Raw genomic sequence first — 12,461 nt, 5'->3', positions numbered from 1 at the left:
AGACTTAGAGGAAGGGAATGGGAAGCCCCCTGCAGGGGACTTCTTGCTGTCGTTAGGACACCTCTCCCCCAATGACGCAGCCTATAAAGGTCTCGTCGCCGCCCCTTCCTCTCCCGAATCACTCTTTTCCTTCACCGACGACTCACTCCTTCTATTCGCTTGTCACCTCCCTTACCCCACTATGGCTCCTCTCTTAACTCACATTGGAGCGCGCCGCTTCACTCTTCCCAACGGACTGGGTAACGGGGACCTAATGGTAGTGCTTCCGTGGCTCTGGCTTGTGGCCGGCTTTAGCTGAGAGCGGAGCTATAATTAGGCTAGCTGTGTACCAAACTAAGCTTATGTAATACATGGCTCGGTCCGGTCATTTGAGCCGTTTCATAGGTCTTCAAGCCAGCTCCAGCCACATTTAAAATTAGAATAGATATATGATATATTTGTATTGATTTATAAATAGTAAATACATTAAGTGATAATAATAGCAAAGGCCCAAGGCCTGGGTTCCGAATTAGGCAGCGCTAACGTCTGTCTACAACACACGCTAGAATCTAAACTCATATGATAGTATCCAATATCGACAATCATCCTTCGATATGGGCCCCCAAAACGATGTAAGTCAATGTTTTGATCCGATGTTTGGAAAACTTACCCGATTTAGTTGTACTGTAGCTTGGATCACGCTCGCAGGATCCAGGCGGAGCAAGCAGAGATAAGGAATGCAGTTTTGCGAAGCTGAAGATCATCGCAAACGGGGGTGAGAAGAAACGTCGAGGGAGTTGAGGGAGCAGTGGGCAAAGGGTGGGTGAAGAAATGGGTGAAAGGGGTGTTGAGGAAGCTTCATTTGAGCTGGGGGTAGCGCGATGTCAAGAGCAGACGTACCAAGTAGAGATCCTTCCTTGTTGTTTCGCCTTCGCCTCTGGGCTGAATACATATTGCCATCTCGCTTCGTCACTGTGTGAAACGACATTTCAATAAGCCTCAATCAAAACGATAAATGTGTCACTTACCGAGCGCTGGTCAGCTGAGTACTATCAGATCCGTTCATCCATGATGTGTGTCGTATTGCCCCGGTGAAACATTAAGGACCTTGAGATTGTTGAGATCGGCGAGAGCAATAGATGGGAGCTTGATTAAAACCCGCTTAGTGGCTTTGATATAAGTTGGCTTGTCAATAGGGTCGATGAATGGGCTAGTCAAGATCTTGTGCACAACCGCCACACCATTCACTTGGTTGCCCAACACGTCAGTAAGAACATGGTCCCCGGGAGACGAGAACAATGCCTGGACGATTTGACGGGATGCTTCAAACTTGATCTTCTGGTTGACAATCCTGACAATGGTTAAAGATGCCAATTTGTGTGTGCACAAATGCGACAGGTGGGGCGTGAAACGAGCCACAGCAACCGGACTCGGTGTGGGGATACCCACCGTGTTGCCCAGCCAGTCTGAGGCCAAGTCGACAATCTCGCCATCCAAAAAGTCACCAGCAACTTGATCAGTTTCCTCCACCAGTCATCATACCAGAATCTAACCTCTTCCGGAGTTCGCACAATTTTGAGGCATCCCAGCACCTGTTGTTAGGTCTCTCAGAGACGAGTGGAATTGTCGTGTAGTACATCGTCGGGGGGCGGAACTCTGCGAACACCAGTCAGAAAGTGAGCCTAAGACAAGACCATGATATGAACGAGAGCCTCACAATAGTCATAGGGGGCACTCTCTGGTACGGGCAAGATGATGCCCGAAACAGAACCTTCAAAATCCCCGACAACTTAGCTTCGCCTGAGGAGAAGGGTGATCCTCGAGCTCAACATATATCAAGGATCTTACCCAGTAGTGGACTGAAGAATATCCGGATTGCCTAGACGAGGAGACTGTCAGATAACAACTGAAATTCAATATCCAAACACAATGCAAGAAGAATCATAAGGTGCGTGATGGTAAACAAAAAGTGAGAAACAAAAATAAAAGATCAAGGAGATGTCAGGTATCATAGACGACAACCTTGTCGTCGATGTCATCACACTCATGCTCTGCAATGGCTTTGAGGACAGCGTCATATGCACAGCTGTCATCTGTAGGTCCACTTGAGACAGGTCCCAAAAGCTCGTTGGAACTATTGTCAGATACCATCGCAGTTTCCATGGCCCATTGCAATGCCGCCCAACCTTTGGTGAAGTTGAGTCACTCCTTTTTTAAGGAGAACTTCACCATCTGTAGCGCCTCCATGAGGATCGGGCTGATGCAGTTACGCTTCTTTGTGTATGTTTCACTGCTCGACGAGAACACTCGCTCACAGGGAACAGCAGATGCCTGGATTGGGAGGTAGTCCATAGCAACGGCATAAACCGTTGGGAACATCCCCTCAGACATCTGGTCAAAACCTCGTGGTCAACAACAAAATATGTCACTTGACGGAGACGACTCTCACCTGCCAGAAGGAGAGTATATTTGTTCCCTTGGGGCTGATATTAGCTGTGCTATAAGCCCCAAACTCCTGATCGACTGTCTGGACGATATCGTCGCAAACCGGCAGTGCATCCCCCTCACGAAGTCTGTAGATACGGGAGCCTAGCGTGTGTGATTGTAGTCTGAGGGTCGTTGGGTTGGAGCCGGTATATTGGAGGTCCACTGTGCTCTCTTGACATGCATCTACAGGACATATGAGCGCATGCTGTTGCTAGCTAGATAGACGTACTAGTTTGAGAATGAATTCCTTTGCTGACTTTATCCGGTTCTCATCCCAATGATCCGTAGCCCATGACATTCGGCATGTGGGGTCAACAACTATAAACCGATCATAAGACATCAAATTTTATAAAAAATGCGAGGGACTTACACATCACAACGGCATATGCATTTGTGCAGGACATCCTGTCGTCATACTTCTCCACCCAAGTCAAACCAATGTTGATGAGCAGTGCACAGTGCAGGACACTATTGGCCACCTGCTTCCAATCCTCAAGTAACCTTTCAAACGCTGGAACCGCACGACCCAACATGGGAGTGCTCTCACTCAACATGGATTGCTGAGCTCTGTGGGGGGGCTGAAATTACAAGGTTAAATGCAACATAGGTTACGAAGATGTCGATACTGACCTCCAGAATTACTTTGAAGTCCTGTAGGAAATGCCATTCTATTGTACTCAACTTTTTGTCATATATAGAGCGTTGATTGGGAGACTCAAAGAACATATCAACCACCTGGGCAATGGTTAGCCCACCACAAATGTTCAGTGAGATGAGACCTCACCTGACGTAGATTGCATAGACAATTGAGCATAACATATACCAAATCCCAGCAGGTTGGCTCATCGAGCAGGAGTTCGACTTCAGGGAGCCTTATAGGCTCGCCTGTGTCTCCTCGGAACCAATGGTTTTCATTACCTATCACGATGGTATCCCTAAAATTCGAACATTGTTGGTTTGATGCACGGATGGAGCACACAAGATGTCTGGCCCGTTCGAGAGCTTTACCAGTGATGGTGCCAACATACTCATTCTTGTCGACGATTTGACCACAAACATTCCAGGTCTTCTCCACGGATGAGAAATCCGCTGTTGCATAGTCGTCAACAATATGTTTCACACATATGTTGATTACGTGCGGAAACAAGGGATTCTGTTTTCGATTGCATTATATTCGATCTTGTGTTCTTCGAGTAAGTTTGAGAGCTCCTTCATGCATGTTTGATTGTTTGATGCATTGTCCAATGTGAAGTGTCCAGGCTAAATGAAGTCAGAGCACATCATACGGTACAGCTGAACGCTCACATCCTTTGCAACATCAGCACGATCGAGGAGATGCAGTATTACCGAACCGAGAGATTTGCCGCTATGACTTCCTAGAACATGGTGAAATGCAATCAAGGCTGCCTTCAAGATGAGCACTGATGTCTGCTCTTCCTTGGCAATCCAGTGAGCGGTGAGTGCCATGAAGGGGCGGAGCTTCTGATCAGACCAGAGGTCAGATGTAAAGGATATTTTTCCTTGCACCCTCTGTAAGAATACATAAGATGTATGGCGGGATTCTCAATAACTAGACACTCATGGCAGGATCACCTTTCAACACCTGGAAATACTCCTGCCACGCAACAATTATGAGCTCACGAAGTTTTGTGTGGTGGGGAATGTCTGAATCGGTCAAATCCTTCCGCAAAAAATGTATCAGGCGTCGAAACTCCACACATTCAATAATGTTTATTGCCTGCAGAAAATGAATTAGCAAGGGCACGTAGAAAGTAAATATCAACTTGCCTGATCATCCGCAACTATGAATTTCACCAACTGACAGTGCATCTCATCGATGCTGAAATCTGGGATATAATCGTCCGGAGATAAGGTGGTTCCAGGCAGAAAATTGCCATGTCCCTGATTAGGGATGGTACCAAGCGACTCAATGTGATATGCAGGGTCCAAAGCCTTTCATGGATAGCTGCCAAAGTCCACCCTTCAGCAAGTCACTCATTGAGTGGCTGTACATAGATAGGCCAGCGTAGGCGCTCCGCCTCTTGCAGGAAAATGTCAGTGTGGTGATAGAAAGCATGAGTATGACAGGCAGAAGTGCTGGTTGAGTGCTTATATGACATAACCTGATGTGAACTGTCCACCTTCTGCAAATCCCTGGACAAGGCCGTAAGAAAGAACGAAATAATTACAGATGCAAAACTCACTCGCAAATTCAGCAAATCTTGCGTTTAGTAGCTGAATCTTCCCTAAAGAAGTGATTGATATCAGCAGTGCTTTTAGGCTGCGTTCCTCGGACACCCGTAGCCAAGGGATCGACTTGGGTGGAGTAGATGGTACTTGTAACTGTCTGCAGAGGGCTGGGAACTGGAGGAGCCCTAACGCTGGGTGCAGGCAAGTTATCTTCTTCGTCCCCGGAGACATCACCAATGTCAATGTATTCTCTGTCATCTGGCGTGCGACTAGTGCCAGTACGAACTGGGCTATTATTGCGGAACCTCAGAGGCAGTTGCCATTACCTTTGGGGGTGTTGAAGCATAGCTGCATTCAATGCAACAGCAGCAGCAATGGGCGCAACAGTGGCAGCAATGGGTGCAACAGTGGCAGCAATGGGCACAATAGCGGCAGTGATGGGGGTAATGATGGGGGTAGCATCAATTGGAGCAGCAGCAGTAGGAGTTACAGCAGCATGAGTAGGCACAGTGGTAACTTGAGACTTCTGCCCTCGTCGACGAGGAGGCATGTTTGAGTGACAGTAAAGATTCAAAGACACAGTCTTTATGTATCTTCATCAAGGGAAACAGCAGGGAAACACCAGTGCTGAGTCAACTGAACGTATGCCCAGGGTATGTACCGTAAGATCTTGTTCATTCGAGTGGTCCTAGGCAGCACAATATATGTGTGGGGTTTCCCCAATGCCCACTACTTACCCAATGAGAGGGATACCGATACCATAAGATGTGCGTTCTGATGTACCCTAGATTTCACAATCAGTTGGTTATATCGAGCACAGTAAAGTGGTCCTAGGCAGCACAATATATGTGTGGGGTTTCCCCAATGCCCACTACTTACCCAATGATAGGGATACCGATACCATAAGATGTGCATTCTGATGTACCCTAGATCTCGCAATCAGTTGGTTATATCAAGCACAGTAAAGCTTACCTACATCCTCAGAGTCAACTGGCTGTCCAGAAGCCAGATTGCGATATAGCAAGGACATCCAGTGAAAGGGACATCTCATGTTTGCAGAGGGTTTGCCATGGTTGTCAGGGTGGGTGGTTTGACGGTCACTGAACACATGTTTCAAATATCAACCAATGGGTCAAGCGAGTTAATGCTTACCTTTATTCCAGGAGTCGATGACTGATTGATTGAGCATTTAATTGTGATACAGTGCAAGGGGATTGGGGTGTTTGTGGAAAATCCCCCATGTGTCATTGGTCATGAGTCATGACAGTGATATGATTCAATAAGGCGAAACTGGTAGATGTTGGGAATCAGGCTTCAGGAGTAAGGTACAGGTATCCAGGACAAGTTTGTTTCTGTAGCAGGCCAACCGATTTGCAGAAAAACAGCACTTGCAACTTGCAAGGAGGATGGGCAAGGAGATGGTAGGGTGAGAAAAAGATAAGAAGCTGCATGACTCAGCGTGGAGTCAGCCCTCGGGAGTCGGGAGTCAGGATTCGGGAATCAGGCCTAGGGTTCAAACATTCAAGACGCAAATTTGTCGACATGTATTTGACCGCATTGAACGGTTTGAAACCTATGAGAAACACATTGTAGACTTGTACACTGTACAGTTATGTAGAGATAGAAAGACATATTCAACAGCATGATCTAGCAACTAATGGCTTTTTCCGCAGTGCAGTTGGGTGCATGGGAGAGGTATTACGTTGGTGTAAACTTCGAAATCACATTAGCTTCAGATTGTGAATGGGAAAATGAGACAGAATACTCACACACGAGTAGATCTGCGAAGTGGTGTTGCATCCAGCAGACATGGGGCCGCCTCGGCCATCCAGTGTTCATTGGAGATTGGAGGGTGATGTGTGATGTGATTATCAGGCATGCTGAAATCCAGCGAGCATGTAGATGGCGCAGCCAAGGTGGCTTGAAGACCACAAAGCAATGAATGAAGATGCCCATAGTCAGGGTCTTCCGAGAACACAAGAGAGCGCGTGTAGATGAGAACACTTGCGAATTCGACGGGAATTCCATGGCATAAGACTTCAATGATGGTGTTGACCTTGCGCTCGAGTATGGAAGAGCTGGAGAGTTTCTTGTGGTCACTATTTAACCATGGAAGGGAGCCGCATAACAGATAGATCAACATGTATGTAAGCGATTCAAGGTCGTCACAATGACCCGGGTCAACTCCTAAGTGGTTGTTGATTGAAGCAAAGGCAGGAGTGCCAGTGAGACGTTGATTTTGACAAAAGGGAATATGGACTCTGGTTGCAGTGTCCCAGTATTCCTTCGCGATACCGAAATCAATTATAAATGCAGTGTGCTTCAAATGGCCAAGGCCCACCAAGACATTCTGCGGTTTGATATCGCAGTGAACATAATTGTTCAAGTGGATGTACTCAAGACATGAGAGCTGGAAAATGGGTTAGCCTATCTGCAACAACCCAGCACAAACCGACTGACCAGTTGGATTCCTAGATTGACAACAGTATGAAGGCTAAATTTTCGATCATGTGCAAGGAAAAGATCTTGCAGTGATGGCCCAAGGAGGCCGAGAACCAAAGCATGATATGTTGATTCTCGACCGAACCAGAGAGCGCAGGGTATCCCAACTCCACCTTCAAGTCATTTCAGAATGGCGTATTTGCGCTGTACAGAAGATGGCTGGGCTGTGATGGATTCGAGTTTGATGGCAACTGCATCATCTTTGATGATATTCCAAGCGTGGTACACAACAGCTAAGTAGGGTCCATAGTATGTTAATTTTTTATAATCATAGTCAGCTTGTGAACAACACACCATATGAACCAGATCCCAAAACATCTCCGAGTCTGAATCTACCGTCAACTCGTATCGGGACCTTATGGTTCATGGTGGGTATACTATGAGATAACTTGAGCCTTGAGGCCTCGAGGAGCAACAGTCAAACTAACCGGGAATGAGACTTCAACAGAGACATGATTTCATATTTATAAATCAGCTTGAGCTGCTGTTGTTTATTTTTGGCTCACAGTTGGTTCGTGGGACTCCAAACGGCTAACAAACCAGACCAAACTATATATAAGTAGCCTGGCTCACTAGGATAGCCAAAATACTTGCAAACCGATGAAGACCAAGCTGGAGCGGGCCATAGCCGAGCTGCGGTTGCACTACCTAATGGTCGTCCTCGACATGCTCCGCGCTTACCTCGAGCACGATGCCCACCTTCGTGCAGGTACTGCTGCTGAACGAGCAACCCTGGCAGGGTATGGTGACTTCGCGCTATCTTTCAACATGATGCAAACAACCAACTCGCTCCCTTCTCGCTTTGCTGAAGAGTCGGTCACAGGTCCCCAGATTACTGGGCCTTCACCTTTGTTCACTGATCTTGTCGGCGAGGATGTTCCTCCCACTTCCCAAAGCAATATCAACCCTACTCCATAGCTCCCTGAAGGAGGATGATGGATTAATCCACATCGTGCAGAGCTGTTGGAAGAAGCGGTTTGGATGAACCTAGAAACTACTAAACGTCAGCGGGAGTGGCGAGATCGTAGCATCGCTGAGCGAAAGGCTGCCAAACGCGCGCGCCACACTATCAGCGCACCATCTAGTTCGGACCGCGGAGAAGGATCGAGCTTGATCCGGGGAAACACTCATCCCAACCGCGAAAACACCCCGCAGACTCATTCTTCTTCTACCATCTCCTCTACCAGGTCCCTTACACATACTCGGATGGAGGTTGACGACGAGCCTGAACCTAACCCAGTGGATGGAAAAAGCGCAGGGGACGCCGCTAGAAAGGAGGCTACTAGACCCAAGAAGAAGTAAGGATGTTGCACATCCTGGAGGGGGGTATGTGGTGTTCGTACCTTGCCAGCAGAAAGGTCTTAGAAGATCGAGAGATAGAATGTTCGAGAGCTTGAGACCTTACCCATCTGAAACCGTATAATTAGTATTTCCTATTTACATCTGATATTTGTTATCACAGGCTTCGTATGCTTCGACATTATTTAGAGTCGTGTTATTGTACTTAGCCCTTAGAATTTCTCCCAATCACAACTAGGCTGGTATCTGGTTAGTATTGCGCGAGATCATATTCTATTTAACATTGTGCCGCCATCTGAAGTCTAACAAACTTCTACCTGCCGTCACAGACTAGTGTTGTGGGCAGAACCCGGCAGAACCCGGCAAAACTGCTATGGCTGTAAGGGATTGCATATCCTCTACGCACCAATCACGCTTCGAAACGATGACGACGTGTCTCCTTTACTCTTCGCATCCGAGTTACGTGGATACATCTCCTTCCATCTCTTTCTCGTTATCTTACCTACTGCTCACACTTCACTATCCCTTTCTTTGACAGAGTACTTTCACTTCATCATATGCTCTTCACGCCGATTCCGGCCTGGTTAATCGTTCGCAAACGTATATATACAACGCCTATACTCTCATACCTACAGCGAATTCTATACTAGATTCCCCGCTCCAAGCACGACCGAAACAACCTTACAGAAAGCCTTCGTCCTATACATCTATCCTACTCGTCTCGATTACCTTCTCGCACGTCTCTTATCTACTTCGTTTTCGCTCCAATTCCCCTTCGAACCAATAGTCAGCCTTACATGGCAGAACTCGTCTCCCGTAGTTAGACCATATAGACAATGATGGTATGCTTTCTCGATCCCGTAGACCTGTTACCTGACTTGGAATTTAATGAGCGACGTGCGTAGTACTTCAGAGATGCGACTCCCAGCACTTGAGCTTGTAAGCTTGAGGGTGTCCGCGAAAACGAGATATATTAGGCGTAGTCTCGGACCATCACTACTAAAACTCGAGGGGATCGGAGACGAGACTCACGAGAGTCTACATTTTGCGACACTATGAAACCGGAAGGACCTGCGTTGGTGAATTGTCCCTGCTAAACAGGTGGTGACACCGTGACCGGTGATTCTGTCGACCTTCAGCTTATCACTTCCTTTTGGCCTGTAAATAACATACGATTTGAGTTGCGACTTGCCTTTCTGACGATCCGACTTTAACTACCGCGATCTTCAGCTTATGACCGCCGACTCTCGCCCTTCACATCCCTCCACACCACCAGCCTCGCTGTACTTGACCGTGTCTAAGAGTGTCAACGCAGGATCAGACACGATCCTGGTAAATATGAAAATGCCCTACCAGCATGACAACACTGGATTCCATCCTTCTTGTGACCCCACCACCTCACAGACGATCACTCAGGTACTCGTATGTGGCCGGCTGGGGGCCACGTAGTCGGCACAATGCAACGAGAGTGAAGACATAGGCAAATATCAGTAGCGCTATACATAAGCACAAGATTTGCGCGGGTGTATGGGAATGATGCAGCGGCTGTACTTGGACACTACATGGTAACCTGAATTACAATCATTTGCGCTAGAGTCCTACCGCAAATTTTTTTTTGCCATCCACTTCTTCCCCAAGAATGACCTCGAACGGAAGCCCAAACATCCAGTCTACAGCCCTTTTCAAGACAACTGGTCAAATACAGTCGCGAATGACTCACATAGTACAGGCTTCACGATGAAAAGGGCAAGCCTGAGGGGATTAGTGAGAAATGCTTTCAGCGGGTTCGTCGTCGTGTATACCCGCACTTCCGTGAGTGCAAAAAATGCCTGCAACGATGCAACAATAGTTGACGATACTCGAGAATGCCACTCCAGCAAGGGCATATCTGCGACTCGTCAGACTGTGGTCATGGAAATCGGTCCCAGTCTCAGTAGCGGGCTTCTCGTTAGACATTATCGAGTTGAAGTCAGGGAGTGCATCATGTGCAAGAGGACTAAATGGATCTTGTTCTGTCGGTTGGGCAGAAGCTGCCTTAAGAGTCATTACATTATTACTATTAGAGGAGGGCCAGCACATTATTAGTAGTGTGACATGGTGTGACATTGTCACAAGAAAATCTCATCTACGCGTTCTGATTGGCGGTTACACTGAACGAGGTGGTCAAGAGGTTATCGATATCTTCGTCTGTGACTGTCAATCATGGCGTCGACATCATCGTCTACAGCGCCCTCACACCCCGTCGTATTCACGACCCAAACGCCCTATGCACTACCCTCCCAAAAATTTATGATTCCCTTGGACTGGAAACGCTACCAGCTCTCCCAGCTCATCAACAAAGCACTCGACCTCCCCAAGCCTATTCCATTCGACTTCCTTGTCCATGGCGAGATCCTTAGAACGTCTCTATGGGAATGGCGCGCAGAGAAGGGTGTTGGAGAGGTGAGCGAAGTGACCAAGACGTTTGAAAGAGAGACTGACGATGCGGCAGGAAGATACGTTAGAGATCGAGTATTTCGAGAGTGTTATGCCTCCCCAGCGAATGTCTGAGCTTCCACATGAGGATTGGGTGTCATCGGTATCATGCCGAATACCTCAGTATGTTCTATCACTTTGTAGTCCATTCGCTATACCTTAAAATATCACGACAGGCACTTTGTAACAGCATCATATGACGGCCACCTACGTCTCTTCGACTATTCCCAAAAATCCGTCCTGGACACCTCCGTGCACCAAGCACCCATCACTTCCGTTTGCGTCGTGCCATCCTCGTCATCAGACACTGACTCTCGCATTTTAGCGAGTTCGTCGCATGACCTCACCGCGTGTCTCACGCGCATATCTCTCAGTTCAGAGGGCCCCAGTGCATCCACCGTCGCTTCTCTACATCTACACACCAGCCCATTGTCCTCCATATCGACTGATGCATCTGGTTCGCATCTCCTCACCTCTTCGTGGGACGGCCTCATCGGTGTCTGGGACACCTCAATACCCGATGACCACCAAGTATCTCTAGACCGCAATGATGACCGAAAAAAGCGGCGTAAGACCGCGCCCGCGAACATAAAACGGAAAGCACCAATCGCAGTGCTAAAATCACATACCGCGCGCGTGTCAAAAGCACTATTTGCTGCCGGTGAATCCGCAAAAGGTAAGGCGTACAGCTGTGGTTTCGACTCAACGGTACGGACCTGGGATGTCGAGAGTGGTGTGTGTATTGATACTATTGTAAGTCCTGTCTTTGCGCCATGCAAACCAAGCTGAATATCCCACCCTATTAGAACGTCCCTGAGCGACCGATGCTCGATCTCGCTGAAACCCCTGAAGGGAGCGTGCTTCTCGCTGCATCTACAGATCGCACAGTGTCTATCTTCGACCACCGCGTATCTTCCCTCTCATCCTCCACAGGTGTCATGATGCACCCCGCGACTCCATCCTGCATCGCCACATCTAAAAGTGGGAAGCAGCAGGTAGTAACCGGCGCCTACGATGGCGTTGCGCGGCTGTGGGACCTGCGGAGCACAAAAGGCGCTGTTACCAGCTTCAGGGTGTGGGATGGGATGAAGGTGCTCGCGGTGGATTGGGTAGGGGATGTGGTGGGTATTGGGGGCGAGGGCGGGATGGAGGTATGGAGACTCGCTGGGGGATCTTAGGTCGGGCACAGATCCAATGGTTTGGAGTTGGGTCAAGTCACTTGAGTCTCGAAGCTTGTTATCCAGAAAATAAAAGCATGGAGCAGAGCAATATATAGCGAGATCTCGCATCCTGACTACTAGTAGGGGTTGAACTTCACTATGTTAGTCGCTCAGTTGTTGCGCGCGTTGTCGCAAACGTCCCTGAGGAAAGGAATAGTATCTAGCGTGCATAAACGAAGAAAGGCATCCTCTGTCGAGCGCGACGCACGCTTCCGATTCGAATAATTCGGGCTCTAAACGTCGTGTGGCGTACATATGCATGTAAGGTACTTAGATAGTATAAGCTAAATCAAAGCTAGCATCAACTTG

At 48.0% G+C, this 12,461-nt stretch overlaps 5 protein-coding genes across 5 annotated transcripts; 2 read left to right on the top strand and 3 right to left on the bottom strand.

Annotated features, from left to right (window-relative positions):
- Positions 1-465: 465 nt before the first annotated feature.
- On the bottom strand, positions 466-1,705 carry EDB91DRAFT_1281545 (uncharacterized protein; the record flags this gene model as incomplete). Its single annotated transcript, XM_041324741.1, has 7 exons — positions 466-548; positions 650-846; positions 880-951; positions 1,008-1,021; positions 1,087-1,330; positions 1,429-1,571; positions 1,697-1,705. 7 exons carry the CDS (start codon positions 1,703-1,705, stop codon positions 466-468), a joined length of 762 nt encoding a protein of 253 aa, XP_041177433.1.
- Positions 1,706-4,678: 2,973 nt separating this feature from the next.
- Positions 4,679-5,686, bottom strand: EDB91DRAFT_1081883 (uncharacterized protein; the record flags this gene model as incomplete). The annotated part of the gene is made up of 6 exons (XM_041315434.1): positions 4,679-4,925; positions 4,983-5,249; positions 5,318-5,344; positions 5,394-5,440; positions 5,536-5,582; positions 5,629-5,686. The coding sequence occupies 6 exons, from the start codon at positions 5,684-5,686 to the stop codon at positions 4,679-4,681; spliced, it is 693 nt and encodes a 230-aa protein (XP_041177432.1).
- A 424-nt stretch (positions 5,687-6,110) lies between these two features.
- Positions 6,111-7,525, bottom strand: EDB91DRAFT_1281543 (kinase-like domain-containing protein; the record flags this gene model as incomplete). The annotated part of the gene is made up of 4 exons (XM_041324740.1): positions 6,111-6,229; positions 6,586-7,066; positions 7,117-7,271; positions 7,453-7,525. 4 exons carry the CDS (start codon positions 7,523-7,525, stop codon positions 6,111-6,113), a joined length of 828 nt encoding a protein of 275 aa, XP_041177431.1.
- Positions 7,526-7,758: 233 nt separating this feature from the next.
- EDB91DRAFT_1081881 (uncharacterized protein) lies at positions 7,759-8,460 on the top strand (the record flags this gene model as incomplete). Its single annotated transcript, XM_041315433.1, has 2 exons — positions 7,759-7,981; positions 8,117-8,460. 2 exons carry the CDS (start codon positions 7,759-7,761, stop codon positions 8,458-8,460), a joined length of 567 nt encoding a protein of 188 aa, XP_041177430.1.
- A 2,128-nt stretch (positions 8,461-10,588) lies between these two features.
- On the top strand, positions 10,589-12,408 carry EDB91DRAFT_1131501 (ribosome biogenesis protein YTM1). Its single transcript, XM_041318658.1, has 4 exons — positions 10,589-10,899; positions 10,949-11,055; positions 11,109-11,685; positions 11,739-12,408. The coding sequence occupies exons 1-4, from the start codon at positions 10,660-10,662 to the stop codon at positions 12,108-12,110; spliced, it is 1,296 nt and encodes a 431-aa protein (XP_041177429.1). The 5' UTR covers positions 10,589-10,659; the 3' UTR covers positions 12,111-12,408.
- Positions 12,409-12,461: the final 53 nt, after the last annotated feature.

Source organism: Suillus paluster (genome assembly GCF_016628075.1).
Source record: "Suillus paluster strain FC165 chromosome Unknown EDB91scaffold_24, whole genome shotgun sequence".
Taxonomy (NCBI): Eukaryota; Fungi; Basidiomycota; class Agaricomycetes; order Boletales; family Suillaceae; genus Suillus; species Suillus paluster.
The sequence above is the reverse complement of the archived record's forward strand: the minus strand, read 5'-3'. Positions and strand labels throughout refer to the sequence as shown.

Bases quoted from the DNA above. Each gene is read 5' to 3' on its own strand.
- EDB91DRAFT_1131501 (XM_041318658.1), top strand. From the start codon at position 10,660: ATGGCGTCGACATCATCGTCTACAGCGCCCTCACACCCCGTCGTATTC. The intron at 10,900-10,948 runs GTGAGCGAAGTG...ACGATGCGGCAG, and splicing joins CAGAGAAGGGTGTTGGAGAG to GAAGATACGTTAGAGATCGA. The intron at 11,056-11,108 runs GTATGTTCTATC...ATATCACGACAG, and splicing joins GTATCATGCCGAATACCTCA to GCACTTTGTAACAGCATCAT.